This window comes from the organism of the source record quoted next, unplaced genomic scaffold (assembly GCF_019419815.1).
Source record: "Pyrus x bretschneideri cultivar Hongxiangsu unplaced genomic scaffold, Pyrus_bretschneideri_v1 Contig4, whole genome shotgun sequence".
Taxonomy (NCBI): Eukaryota; Viridiplantae; Streptophyta; class Magnoliopsida; order Rosales; family Rosaceae; genus Pyrus; species Pyrus x bretschneideri.
The window spans coordinates 3642306-3657204 of NW_025999723.1; the positions used below are offsets into that span (position 1 = coordinate 3642306).

General features: G+C 39.1%; 2 protein-coding genes and 2 pseudogenes across 4 annotated transcripts; 2 read left to right on the forward strand and 2 right to left on the reverse strand.

The window, feature by feature from the left end:
• Positions 1–879: 879 nt before the first annotated feature.
• Positions 880–1989, reverse strand: LOC103959824 (23.6 kDa heat shock protein, mitochondrial-like). The gene has a single exon (XM_009372190.3). The coding sequence runs from the start codon at positions 1749–1751 to the stop codon at positions 1095–1097; it is 657 nt and encodes a 218-aa protein (XP_009370465.2). The 5' UTR covers positions 1752–1989; the 3' UTR covers positions 880–1094.
• A 97-nt stretch (positions 1990–2086) lies between these two features.
• LOC103959822 lies at positions 2087–6161 on the forward strand (annotated as a pseudogene).
• A 179-nt stretch (positions 6162–6340) lies between these two features.
• On the reverse strand, positions 6341–9730 carry LOC103959821 (luc7-like protein 3). Of its 3 annotated transcripts, none has more exons than XR_669131.3 (8): positions 9507–9730; positions 9200–9328; positions 8979–9018; positions 7881–7956; positions 7594–7794; positions 7140–7349; positions 6647–7051; positions 6341–6553 (listed from the first exon to the last, which is right to left on the reverse strand). XR_669131.3 is itself a non-coding variant. In XM_009372189.3 (7 exons), exons 1-7 carry the CDS (start codon positions 9547–9549, stop codon positions 6716–6718), a joined length of 1035 nt encoding a protein of 344 aa, XP_009370464.2. In that variant the 5' UTR covers positions 9550–9730; the 3' UTR covers positions 6341–6715. The 3 variants fall into 3 exon arrangements, 1 of the variants encoding a protein (XP_009370464.2); XR_007251325.1 differs by having other exon boundaries at positions 6341–6580; XM_009372189.3 differs by having other exon boundaries at positions 6341–7051.
• A 1131-nt stretch (positions 9731–10861) lies between these two features.
• LOC103961951 lies at positions 10862–12914 on the forward strand (annotated as a pseudogene).
• The last annotated feature ends 1985 nt before the right edge of the window (positions 12915–14899 follow it).

The following is a 14899-nucleotide window of genomic DNA, read 5'->3' on the forward strand; positions in this document are numbered from 1 at the left end:
CCTAATTATTATTTTTATTAAAAGGCTCAGCTAATAGTTTTGTCACGACAGTTCACTTTTTGGAGTCCAAGAAGACTCACAAAGGCATTTTAGCCTCCCTTGGCTACCACCATGCAAATTACCAACGTCAAAAATCGAACTCAAAACTTCTCGTGTGGATAAAAACCTGAAATTTATTTTCAACCACTGGACCACCCTTGTGATTAAGTCCTTAAATTGTTGGGTCTCGAAACACCTGCGGCTAGTTGATACTGCAACTTTTTGTTAGGGTGGTTTAACTTATTTTGTGATGTGGGTCATCAGTAATACATAGATTTGGATCACTTACCCCTTATATGATGCATATTAGCAGAAATCAAGCCCATAACGTTTGTAGAAAAGCCCAATCCAACAGAAATCATGTTGTAGACGTGCTGGGCCGGTATGGTAGAAAACCACAATGCATTGTCGTAGTTGTCTGATCAGATTCCCAAGCCTAAAACATTTTACAAATTCATGATTCGTTTGCAGTTATGGTTAAAAAATTTTTAATACGATTAATATTTTTATAGGATTAGAAAATTCATTGAAAGTTATGAAAAAAGAGAATGAACGCTAAATTTATCTTTCGTTTGAGATCAATCTAATGGTAAAAAATGGGTTACGAAGCTAAGCTTTCTTAGGCTCGAAACCGGTTATGAAAGCAAGACTTATGATCAGAAAAAACTAAAATACCTTTATAAGTTTTTTCAGACCCTTAAAATAATGAATAACTGAAACTTGTGACTAATTATATTTTTTTTTAATTAATTAAGTTGCATTACAATTTCATTAAGGAATTTCGAAACTCAGATTTGGAACAGTAGAATGTGAAATTTGCAGAGCACAGTTCATCAATCATTTCATCACAAAAACAGTCGAACCACTTTTTTGAGATGCGAAATTCGTACAACATTTCTTCACTTTCATCACAAAAGCGACATGGAAAACGGAAAACGGAAAATAAAATTCAAGGCCTCGGTCAGATTAACAAAAACACCATTAGAGCTCAAACTATTCTCAGCAGTCAGCGATTCCTATTCACAAAAAACTCCGGCTAGACCAGTACGGCACCACTACTCGACCTTCACGTGGAAGACGTCGGCCCTCTCCTCTTCCTTCACCTTCGGAACAACCACCTTCAGCACGCCGTTCTTCATCTCCGCCTTGATACTGTCGGTCTTGAACATCTTCTCCGGCAGCCCGATCCCCGTGTTGTACCTCCGCGGCGGCGCCTCTTCCTCTCCGACGTTGTCTTCTTTCCCGCCTTCTCCCTTGATGCTCAGGATGTTGTGCTCCACCGAGACCTTCACGTCCTCCTTCCCGATCCCAGGCATGTCGAATCGGAGATGCAGAGCGTCCTCCGTCTGCCGCGCACCCCAGCCTAGGCGAAGGCCCGCCTCCCCGACGCCACGTGTCGCCGAGAGGACGGGATTCTCCGAGATCTGGTCCATCAGGTTCAGCACGTGGCTCAGGTTGGGCCTCGGCGAGAACGGAACGAACACATCTGAGAAGAAATCGTCGCCTCGACGAGAGAAATGGCGGCCGGAGCGGCGGTCGAAGTTGAGGTCGCTTTCATTGTTGTCATCGTCGGAGCTGCGGAGAGCGTCGGTGTTGAAGAGCTTGGAAGCGGGGGAGCGGGTGATGGCGATTGGGCAGATGGTGGAGACGGAGATGGACTTGGCGAAGCGGTTCGCGGAGAGGAGGCGGCGGAGGGCAAGTGAGGAAGCCATTGAAGACGACTGCAAGGTTTTACGCTTGGGGAGCAAGGAAATTGGCCGGGTGACTGTAGACTGGTAATGTGGCTTATTGGGATTGGAGGTGGTATTTGTATTAGTGAATGGAACAGTGTGGAAGGATCCAATCAGAAGTTTCTGGAAGCACCCGAGAGATATTTTCCTTGGGCCTTTAGTTGGGCTCTAAGGCCGAATTGTTTGGGCTTATTTTTCTCACAATAATACCCATTCTGTTTCCGAAATATAGTAGGGCAAAATTGACATTACATATTTATCCTTATTCACGAATTGACCCCAAAATTCTGGTTTCGTAATGTAAAGTATTGCCAATTTTCCAATTGGTCCTTCTTCTTCTTTCTTCCTCATCGGAAGATTCAGATCAGTAGAGAAGTAACACCCAAAGCTTGAAACTCGGCAGCTGGCATTTCGGAAACCGAGTCGTAAAAGCGAGTCGACCCGTCCGATTTGTAACCGAGTCAGTGAGCACGGGAAGCAATGATGCTGGATCTGGGTCCGTTCTCGGACCCGAACTTGGATCCGAGGAAGTGGGTGAACTCGGCGTGTCAGACCCGGCACACGTAGGATTCGGTGGTCAAGCACATGGTGGATCTCGAGATGAAGCTCCAGATGGTCTCGGAGGAGATCGCAGCTTCGCTCGAGGAGCAGAGCGCCTCCGCCCTCCTCCGCGTCCCGCGTGCCACACGTGATGTCGTCCGCCTCCGCGACGACGCCGTATCACTCCGCTCCGCCGTATCCTCCATTCTCGACAAGCTCAAGAAGGTAGGTTACCGTTACCAGCCTCCTCTGTGTGTTATGCTCTGTTTGGTTGCTGCGAAAATGTGGGAAAATTGAATTGGGATTTATTTGGGAATTGAACAATCAATCAATAACGTGCATTGTGCAGGCAGAGGGATCCTCAGCTGAATCCATAGCGGCGCTTGCAAAAGTCGATATTGTGAAGCAGAGAATGGAAGCTGCGTACGAGACATCGCAGGATGCTGCTGGGTTAACTCAGCTGAGTGCGACGGTGGAGGATGTTTTTGCAAGCGGTGATCTGCCTCACGCGGCTGAAACTTTAGCCAACATGAGGCATTGCTTGTCTGCTGTTGGGGAGGTAATGGAAGCTGCATATTATGTATTTAAAGATTTGCATTTTTATAGTTTATTCAGTACCATATAGTACCATTTTCGTATATATTTGGTCGAGATGAAACCATATTTCTGATCAAACCCGTGATTTTAGGTTGCTGAATTTGCTAATGTGAGGAAGCAACTTGAGGTCTTAGAGGATAGGCTTGATTCAATGGTGCAACCACGACTAACTGATGCAATATCCAATCGCAAGGTCACATTTTCATAACTTTTTTCTTGATGAATTGCTCCCTTTCTATTAGATTCCAACAACACTTTTTAGTGGCTAGACTCTAGATGAAAATGGCGATTGATACATCTTTGCAGGTCGAAATTGTTCAAGATTTGCGTGGGATTCTCATTCGGATTGGGAGGTTCAAGTCCATGGAGTTGCATTATACAAAAGTCCACCTAAAGCCCATAAAGCAGCTATACTAAGATTTTGACGCAAAGCAGCTATGGGAGCACTTTCGTGTTCACTATTACGATGTTTCATTATGTTAAGAAAAATTTGAATCTATATCCTTCTAAAGAAGAAAAAAGAAATATTCAGGATAGGTTTAGGAAGTTAGAGAATTTTATTTCTGAGTCATGGAATATCAAAATTAGCTTCAACTGTCGTGCATAGGTGCATGGTTGCCTTTCCTGAAGATTATAAGTCTCTTGTGTCAAAACTGCTTGTTGAGACGATGGTCGCTGTTGGGGCAAGAATGGAGGAATCGATTCCCCAAGTTATTGTACTTCTTGAAGCAGCTTTTGAGAGATGCATCAGCTTGACTGGAGGTTCTGAGGCAGATGAGCTAATTCTAGCAATTGATGACATAATGTTACAGTATATTTCTACCTTGCAAGAAACCCTGAAATCGTTAAGAGTTGTCTGTGGAGTGGATCATGGTGGTGACACTGTTGGTTCAAAGAAGGAGATCGGGTTGGATAAGAAGGACATCCAAAGCGCGCAAAAGGTTGGTTTGATTTCAAATGAGGAGGAGTGGTCCATCGTACAAGGTGCTTTACAAATTCTCACGGTTGCAGATTGTCTAACTAGCAGGTCTTCTGTATTTGAAGCTTCCTTGAGAGCTACTCTTGCGAGATTGAGCACTACTCTCTCAGTTTCTGTGTTTGGTTCAAGTGCGGACCAAAACCTATCTCATCTTGCTAGTGACGCTGGAAATGGTTTCCCATCTTTGGGTGGAAGGGCTGCCCTGGATGTGGCAGCTGTGCGGCTCATTGATGTTCCTGACAAGGCTCGAAAACTCTTTAACCTTTTAAGTCAGTTATGTTTAGATTAATGTTTCAGCCTTGCTGTTCCCTCTTCCATATTTATGGGGATCGAAATATAAAATTGACACCACCTTTTGGTATGATGCAGTCTAAAGATCCTCGGTTTCATGCACTTCCCCTATCATCTCAGAGAGTTGCAGCATTTGCTGACGCAGTTAATGAACTTGTATACGATGTTCTCATCTCTAAAGTACGGCAATGCTTCAGCGATGTTTCTCGATTACCAATATGGTCCTCGGTCGAAGAACAAAGTGCCTATAATCTCCCAACCTTCAGTGCATACCCTCAGGCCTATGTGACTAGCATCGGTGAATATCTTCTTACTTTACCTCAGCAGTTAGAGCCACTTGTGGAGGGCATTTCAAACAGTGATGCCAATAATGACGAAGCCCAGATTTTTGCAACAGAATGGATGTTCAAGGTACCGACTTACATCTGCAATATTTTGTACTAACTTCGTTGAATCTTATCAAAATTGTATAGACGATTCGACGGCACTCTTCCTTTTTGACGATGCTGTGTTTCTGTAATGAAGGTTGCGGAGGGTGCCACCGCTCTTTACACGGAGCAACTGCGAGGGATTCAGTACATCACGGATCGTGGAGCGCAGCAGCTATCTGTTGACATCGAGTATCTGAGTAATGTGCTATCTGCCTTATCAATGCCAATTCCGCCTGTCCTCGCGACATTCCACACCTGTCTTTCTACCCCAAGAGATCAGCTCAAGGACCTTGTGAAGTCGGACGCAGGAAATCTCGACCTTCCGACCGCAAACCTTGTATGTAAGATGCGACGTTTGGACGAAATTATTTAAAAGATGTGCTACACATTCTTGAATGGTTTTTTATCCAAAATGGTCCCGAGATTTGCATAACTCCTCACTTTGGTCCCTAAAATTTGAAATCAATATAATTGGCCTTTGAGTTTGTTCATCATCATCAATCATTTTGATTATTTCTTGAAAAATCTCCATTAAATACGAATAGAATGATCAAAATACCCTTAAATTTTGTTAAATCATTTTGGTCCATTGTTTATTAAATTGAGGATATATTTGTCATTTTGATCATTATTCAACGTAATTTTGCATTGAAGGATAGTAAACAATCACAGATATCACTTTTATTAATTTCAAATCTCAAAGATCAAAGTGATGTGCTATGCAAATTTTAGGGACTATTTTGGCTAAAAAGCCTTCTTGAATTAATACAAAAGGCCAGGTGGTTATTGTGTTTGAATTAGCCACGTCACGATTAAGCCATATCAACACATCACAATTTAGGAATAAAAAATAAAGGAGTTCTAATATGTGCTCCACAGTAAATTCAACATAGTGTGTCAAAAGTGATACAAAACATATTCAATTACGACTCATAAAGCAATCATTCAGTTCCATTTGGTAACTCGATTTAAAGTAACTAGTTCAGCAGCATAAATAGGGACGCCTCCACAAACCATTGCTAAGCCATGACAGATACTTGACCCAACCTAATCATCGTGGTTCGCTTCCTGCAAAACTATAAAAGAAATGCACTAATCTGCAGAATATGATTTGGCAGTTACCTCCATTCACCGATAACGGCATATCTTATATAGCAACCCGGTGTGGTGAAGCAGATGCCCGTGCCCGTTGAAACAATACGCGGCTTCTCAGGGACCGAATTGTGATCAGGACAGAAATTTGAACTCCAAATCTACCTATTCACATGATAATGTAATCCTTACAGATTAACTTCACTTTTATGACTGGTCTTTCACTATTCTCTCACCGAAAAGAATGCTTGCACCGATCTAACCATTAAAGTTCGATAAGCTAAAGGGGGAATGGAGAGGAGAGGAGAGGAGAGGGCAGACAAATGAACCATTTGAAAAATCATTAAAGGGCGACGCCAGACCAACTATTTGCAGAATGCATGGAGAGTGACCTAAATACCTCAAGAAGAATGAACATGTAGCACACAATCCGCGCATTTCACGATTGGTTTCTTCGGATCCCCATCCCAGTTAAACAAGCAGCACTAGAAACAGAGCAGTTAAAACTGAAAACCAGATGCATGAGGACGGAAAAGAAAGGGAAAAGTGTGCCTATGGAAAGAAGGAAATATTGTATGGGCTGGTGCTGGTAAATAGACGATAAACGTGTTACCTCAAAAAATGATTAAAAAACCATCATGTCGCCAACTGCGGTGTCAATCATGCACACATTTTCGGGCCTGATGTCTTACATATGTGTAAACACAGAAGTTTCACACAGAAAAAGGAAATTTGCCTCATCCCAAGTCTAAATTGAAATGTAAAAATGAGATACAATAATAAAATTATACCTACCTCAACCATTTTCTCCGCTAATAATACTGATGAATGGGAGATGGTAGTCTCAACAAAAGCTGTGAGATAGGAAAAAAGTTTCACCCCTGATGAAAATTCAAGTAAGACTCCAAATGCACGTGTTTATAAAACCTTAGAGATACGGAAACTACCTCATTAAATTTCAAAGCTCAGACATCACCCTACACAATTCATTAATACGGGCGAACTGGACTTCTAGGTCACCTCCTGTGACTGTGCCTAACAGGGGAACGTGACCTGCTTCGATCACGGTACCTATCCCTGCCTCCATCTCTTCCATTCTTGGACCTCCTGTCCACCCCTCTCCCTCCATCCCGACTACTTCTGCCATTCCACTCCCTCGACCTTTCACGATCCAAGCCTCGTTCACGATATCTGTCCCGCTCCCTGTCACGATCTCTATCACGGTACCTGTCCCTATCACTTGAATTACTTCTCCTTCTATTCTCCTCTTCCTTCTCCCTCTGTTTCCTCCGTTCTTCTGCCTCTTTCTCCCTCGCTAACCTTTCTTCTTCCCTTGCCTTCTCCTTGGATTCCTGCAAAATAAACTCCATGTTTTTCAGTCCCTGAGAAGAAATCATGTTTTTCCTTAACTTTAATACTTCAATATTCAAAAGAGGTCACCTTGAACTCAGCGATGAAATCACGAACCATGCCATAACCAATATGCTGCTTCCCTGTAACATGAGACTGAGTTCTCTCTACAGCATCATTGGCCACTAGAAATGAACCGCAGATCTCACAAAGTGCCATTTTTTTCTCCTGTGCCAGCATCAACACTTTATCATTCTGGGGCTGAGCCAATGCTGTCTTCTCAGAATTGAGCATATCCACCTTCCAAAAGAAAGGATAAACAAATAAAGTAGTCAAATTTCATGTAGCAGTATATTTCACGGTAATAATTAAAAATCCTCAACTGCATATAACATGAAATCTTTGTATGATAAGGAATCTATCAAAGGCATGCACAATAATAAAACATGGGTGGTGCGGTGTGTAGACTTCCTGGAAAAATCCTCTGTGATACAAGAAACTAGAGGAATTTCAATAGAAAAAACTCGGAAAATAACAGCAGCACCTTTCTCATCAGTGCTTCAGCTTCATCCACCTTTCCAGCTTCACCTAAATCCTCTGCTTGTTCCAGTAAGTTCTTTATCTTTTCCTCCAGAACAGAGAGCTGTTCGGACTTTTCAGCTGACAGTGGAGGTGCTGGTGCAGGTTCCACCTCCTGAGCAAGGCGTTCTCGCCCACGCTTTACTCTTCTATCCAAATCCATCACCTGCAATGCAAATTATAATAAGATAAAGAAATATAGGTGAAAACCCATACATCACAAAGAGAAATGAGGACATGTTCAAGACATACCAATTTCTCACAAAAGTGAGCAAGTTCAGCTTCAAACTTGGGCACATAAGCATCATGCCGTGGGGACTCTTCAAAACTAAAATAAAAAACATAAAAGAATTTAAACTGGACCAATATAAAATAATCACAACTTTGGAACAGGAAACAATAGAAATATTAAAACAAAAGCAAAAACCAGCGTGTTTTGAGCTGGAGAACAAAACCAGAAGAATTAAACAAAAAGGATTGATATGGAAAAATTTTGGTTTGGTCTCGTGCACTGAATTGTGATATCAAAACTATACTATGCCCGGGTACTTATGAAAAGGGAGAGCGTACTAAGTGACCTCTGGTCATCACCCAAGGTCAAAAATAAAACTCCGCATTTTACAAACCCTTCTAGATACTCATAAACATTAATGAAGCAATTATATATCATCTCCCTGATAATTAGTCCAATATATATATATACACACACACAATACATAGGTAAGAAAAATTAAATATTTAATCTGCAAACGGGCAATAACCTAGAATCAAAGCCCTACTGAATACAAAAGAGAGTAGACCATGCACATTTATCTGGAAAAACAAATTATTGATAAACGATTCATGCAGCAGACATTTTCTTGGATGTCTCATGCAGCAGAGCATCACTAAATGAATATTTTACTCTATTATGAGCAACTATTTAGCTACTGCTGACATGGAATTGATAAACGATTCTTCCCTTCTCGGAAAGATCTGTTCAAAATGCTTAAGTAAGTTACCTCAAAAAAGAAAAACCCAGCTACCGCTTAGAATACCCTGTAAGGCATGTCAAAGTTTCATCCTACACCCTACACCACACATAGGAAGCAGCTAACTTATTTGTAGGAAGACAAGAGAAACAACATTCTTACAACAGAAGCGTGTAAACGATAAAAAAGCCATTAGGGTTAAGCAAGCTACACTTTTAAAAAAAATCACGTCGGTCTTTTGATAGAATTCGTGACAAAACAATTCACAAACAAGCACAAAGGAACCTCTTTTGATTGCATTCAGAAACTCCATAAATAGCAGAATATGAAAACACCATATAGCATTGCCAAAAATTAAAACTCTGTAAGACGTTATCACCTTTCTTTCAACTTTGGGTCATGTAGTTTAGGGCAAGGTCCTGATACAAAAATGAAAAATTTACGGTCAGTGAAACTGTGCACTCCACAAAAACAAATTTAACTATATGATTCCGAAAACTGAAAATCCTAACATGATTCAAGCATTTGATCTTATTCCTCCGCAAAAAAAACAGAGTGTTAAACAAGTGAACATCAGTACGAATTCCAATCGCAACTCACCTAGATCGCTTCGAGTGTTAACGAAGAGATCGTGGGGACAAAATCGAACCATATAGGCTCCACAAACCTCCTTATCATCCCAAGTAACTTCCTTGTACCCCCTTCTCTCCTCCTCCGTCAAATTACGAGCTGGAATTCACCACAAATCAGTATTTTATCAAATTAAAACTAATTCAAACCAAAAACAACCAAGCAAAACATCAAATAAATTAAAACCCATTATCTTGTCTAAACAAATCCAAATTCGCCCAATCATAATTAACAGTTATCGTTTCGAAACAGAGCGTCGATCAATTAGGGTTTATACCTGCGCCCATAAGTTCGTCCAGCAGAGCTCTCTGAGCATCCATGGCTGTGTCAAGTGATTATCGGGATTTGGAGAGATGAAAATCAGAAGGGCTTGTAGCAGAGGAATCGGTGAGGATTGAGCAGCGGAATAGGTGTCAATGGCTTCTAGGGTTTTGTTCTCCAAGGACCAGAATCTGAGAGAGACATTCGAGATGAAGACAGATGCAGCGAGTTGGGCCTGGTGTTGGTTTTATACGTGTGCGAGGTGCTCTTGGTCACCGGATTTATTATTGAAAGTTTTATCCAAAAGCCGGTAACGAAAATCATATTTTTACATTAAAATTTTAATTTTGGCATTATTTACTTTACTTTTTATTTTGTCCTTATCGTTAAAACTCAAAGTTTTCAAAACCTTTTCATTAGCTTTTCTTTTATTTTATTTTTTAAAACAAATATACAATAAATATATTAGGTTTATTTAAATTTAAAAAAAAAGTGGTTGAGCACATTGTGATTACTTTTTCCTGAGTAAGCTAAGCATCACAATAAGTTAGTTATAATAATTTAATTTGAATTTTCATTTGACGATTTAATATTTCTCAATTACTCATGAAAAGAGAGTACGATTAAACTATAAAACTAAATGATCACACTGCGATTAGTTAATTTTGTGAAACCCAAGCCTATCCCAGTCATGGGCATTTTAGTGCAGTTAGTCACATGTTGTTACAACTTCACTTGTATATCATGAATAAGTTTTAAGTGTGCATTTAATACAGATAGAGCCAAATGCCAAAAAGTTTAAATCAGAATTAACATTAAAAAAATAAATAACAACAGTGTTTTTCAGCATAAGAGTCAATTCTGATGTGGCATGGCGTAATTTGCTACCAAAATTGGCAACAACTTCAAATCATATTTTTATTGACTATTAAATGTTTTCTTACCTTTCTTATTATAACTTTTGCTTTACAAATATTTATTAGTGACTATTAAATAGTCGTATATTAACATATCAGATGATGAACAAAACTTTAAAAATATCAAAAGGCCACCTATGACATTTCCTTTAGAAATTCTCTTAATAGTTTTTCTTTACATATTACGATACTATGTTTTTAAAAGGATAAGATATGAATAAGTTTTAAGTAGTGTGAGAATTGGACAACGTCAGTAAATTATACAATAAATAAGTCATATATAATTAGGTCCTTATTCACGAGAGATTTTTCAATGTGACCGGTACACGGGATGGTACACCATGTGTCACTAAACAAATGGTGAGATGTGTGCTAAAAAGTTAATAACTTAAAAAATAAAATTTCCCACCATTTCTATTAAAACACGTGATGTATCATTTATATTCCCGTCACAACTAAAAATTTATCCTCATTCACACGAATCGATCATAAAGTCCCTCGTTTACAAGAAAAAATAAATATTATTGTTCTACTTGTGTGGAGATAATAAGCATTGGAATGTTGTCTGCTAAAGACAAGAAAGCCTACTGTTATCCTCCAACTTCTGTGGTGCTCCTTAACCACGTTTCTTCTACTAATCCAATCCCAAATTCTCCGATCGAGCCAGTGCGATTCGTACTTCTTCATCGCCAACCACAACCAAACCATCTGCTACGCAAACTTTCAATCATGAACGACAAAGTTGACAAATTTGTTATCTTCCTGGCAAAGAGAGACGGCATTGACAAGCTTGTCAAAACCTTCAGTAAGTCTCCAAGCTTGCGCACTGGCACGCCGAGCCCAAAAGCCCCAAAATCGCGCAGCGAGCCAAGCAGTGGGAAGTTGCCTCCAGGCTTAGCCGGAAGGCCTTTCGAACGGGCAGGTTTCTCACGGGATTCAATGCGTTGTGAAGCAGCCCTGGATCAACCCCTACGCTTCGGTTCCTAGCTGTTCTTGCTAATGCAGAGGAGACGGTCTACTTCTTTTTCGACCATTTTCTCTGGCTGTCCAGAATCGGGACTCTGAGCCCGAATCTGGCGTGAAAGATGAGCTTTATATCGGCGTTTGGTGAGTCGTTCGGGTACGTAACGATTTCATTGCGCTGAAAGAGGGTGTGGAGGCGGAGAAGAAGGTTGCTGCCAATAGCCGAGCCATGAATTATTTGATGGATGGGCTAAACTAAAATTATTACTAGGAGATCAAATGATTAAATTTTTTTGTTACTTACATAATGTTTCACAATAACAAACCTGAAAGTAATAATTTAAAGTAAGAAATTTGACTATGAATAAAGCAAGTTTCAACTAAATTTAACAAAGAAAATATTTAAAGTTGGAACTTATAGTAGAAAAAAACATACATCATCAATCTTGTCATAACAACTTAACAAATAAAAGAAAAAGTACATACTCAAGTTGTGCCATTCGATCCTTAATGGAATTGAAATCCTTTATTATTTCTTTTGAATCAATCTTTTCGGCAAGCTCTTTTTCAATGTACACAACCATTAAATCTGCTAGAAATTCACTTTCCATCTTGTTGCGAAATCTTGTTTTAATAAGATTCATTGCTGAAAAAGCTCGTTCAGTAGTTGCTGTAGAAACGAAAAAAGTCAATACAAGTACAATTAACCTATTAATCAAATAGTACCTTTCGGACCTCTTTGTTTCAACTAAATCCCGACATAATAACTGCATACGAGACAGGACGAATGCTTTCTGAAAAGTGAAAAAGGGTTACTCTTGTACCCCACAAGTCGAAAAATAATAATAATAAACTACTCATAGGAAACCTTAAATAATAAAAAATTAAATCTACTTTTTAAAAACGGATGACTACTTCTAGAAACCTAAACTAATCAATATAGACTACTCATTAAAAACTAATCAAATAAAAAGACTTATTGGAACGTGTGTGTTAGATTTGAAATATAATAATAATAAATTTTGATATTAATTAAAGTAAATAATTTATTTAGTATTTATTAACTCTTACTTTTTCTAAAAGTAATCATAATTTTCCAGAACTTTTACTTATTGGATGGGCTATAACAATTAAAAATAATATAATAGTCTAAATGATCAGTATTTTAAACCTTAAACAACTAAAACTCTCCCTATGCTAGAGCCCACCCTAAACTTGTTACTGCCTCTGCCGTTGGTTGCTACCTTGGAGGACAAGTCTGTGGAGACGAAGAGCAAGAATTTGAGGAAGATTAGGAATGATAGAGTGATGAGATTAATGGTAGTAGCGGCTAATGTTCCGGATTTGGTAATCGGAATCACAGATATCGAGCCTAATCTGTTTTGTAATCATGCATTCACTCTTGAGATTAGTGGTTTGGTGTCTGCGTGGTCTGGTTGGCACATAAACTGGCCTTCATAAGTGAAGTGATTAAGGTCTTGTTAATTGTGTTTGGAGTTCAAGTTTGTAAATTCAGTATCTCTAATGCATACTGCATCGTTATATAAAGGATTAAGGGTAAATTACATAAAATTACTTTAACTATTAAACCAGTTACATTTTTATGCTTCATTTTTTTTAAAATGTCAATGTCATACCTCATCTATGAATTTGTTACAATTTCATACATTTCGTCAGTTTAATGTCAATTCTTTCGTTAAATAGTGACGCGGCTTGAGAGGGGCCCCACAATCTAATAAAAATTAATTAAATATTAAAAACTAATATATATATATATATATAACTTTTTTTTTTTTTTTTTTTTTTGCATGGGCGACCCACCCCTTATCCCCCTCACCCTTTCTTCCCTCAGCTTCTGTCTTCCCTCTATAAAATCCCCAAACCTAAAACCATAACCACCCAACCCATATCCCACCCTCCCCCTCTCATCTCCATCCGTCTACACCTTATCCCTTATCCCCCTCACCATTTCTCTGCGCCGATCACTACCCATTATCCCCCTCACCTTTTCTCTGCGCCGATCATTACCCCTTCCTCCATCTTCTCTGCATGGGGACCCTCGCCATGCCATCGCTCGACTCCATCCCTCCCTCTGTCCACATCGCCATCGCTCGACTCCCTCCCTCCCTCTGATTTTGGCTACGTCTCCAACCCAGATCCCACTCACTCTGAGTCAGCCCATGAACTCTAAACAGATGGAAGTGGGTGTACTCTTTTGTGAACCTGTACTCTTCTATGAACCGCCGTGTACTTGATCCCGAAGACCCCTCGAAAGAAGATGGCGTTTTTGTTTTATCCCAAATGTGAATTGAGAATCTTCGTGAACCTGATAAGATTGTGACTAATTTGTCTTCTTACCTTCGCTGATTAGAGTTATGGGTATTGGCTTACCAGAAGGTTTGCGCCAACGAGATGGGTGCGTATATGCCCCGCAATGAAATACAAAGGGTTGGGGGATTTTACAAAGGGAAGACAGAAGCGGGGAAGAAAGGGTGAGGGGGATAAAGGATGGGTCCCCATGCAAAAAATAATTCATTAAAATGATTTTATATTTTTAGTTTTTAATATTTAATTAATATTTTAATATTTTAATAAATAATGGCTCCCGTCTCATGCCACGTAACTATTTAACGGAAGAATTGACAGCAAACTAACGGAAGGTATGAAATTGTAACAAATTCATAGATGAGGTATGACATTGACATTTTTTAAAGATGAGGTAAGAAATTGTGACTGACCCAATAGTTGAGGTAGTTTTATGTAATTTACCTAGGGATTAATTATGTTCGTGGGTGGTGTTTAATCATATGTTTAAAATCAACAACCCTTCTCTTCTACGGCACAAATCATATATTTATGTATATGATTGGAGCCGGCAAATATGAAATGTAACCTGAAAGTATATATTTACGTATATGTATATATCTCTATATATATAGGAAAGTGTTATTGGCATTCCAAAAATCTCATTCTACACTCATCACAAGTGTATTTTTCTTTCCAAATATAGAAAGTTTGGAGTGTAGAATGAGATTTTTGGAGTGCCAATAACAATTCCCTATATATATGATTTGTGATTGTTTGTGTGAATGAATAAATCAAAATCTTTCTTAATTTCTATATCCGCCTCACCGAATAGTCCCATAGTTAAAGAGAAGCGATTAAATATTTTTTTGTTCGAATGAAGTTCGATCAAGGAAAATGCATCTACCATCCAAATGAACCAAGAGACTCAATCACATGACAAAATGTCTAGGGTATGAACAAGAATCCTAATCATGGCGTACGCGTATGTAATTTGGGGGCTGTTTGATTCCTTCAAATTCTCTGTATATCATAATGGTGTATTGATGCATTAAAATTTTATTCAGATTTTATCCTTTACAATAATCGCATAATAGGCTAAAAAGAGAATTCATCTCTATTAATCTCTATTAATTAATGAAATCTTATTTGTCAACCAAAAGAGGGTGAAAAAACAACTTAGTCTTCTATCATACAAAAAAAATGATGGGCAATAATGTAATTT

Bases quoted from the DNA above. Each gene is read 5' to 3' on its own strand.
- LOC103959824 (XM_009372190.3), bottom strand. From the start codon at position 1,751: ATGGCTTCCTCACTTGCCCTCCGCCGCCTCCTCTCCGCGAACCGCTTC.
- LOC103959821 (XM_009372189.3), bottom strand. From the start codon at position 9,549: ATGGATGCTCAGAGAGCTCTGCTGGACGAACTTATGGGCGCAG. The intron at 9,329-9,506 runs GTATAAACCCTA...GGTGAATTCCAG, and splicing joins GGACGAACTTATGGGCGCAG to CTCGTAATTTGACGGAGGAG. The intron at 7,052-7,139 runs GTGACCTCTTTT...TTTATTTTGCAG, and splicing joins ATTTCATCGCTGAGTTCAAG to GAATCCAAGGAGAAGGCAAG.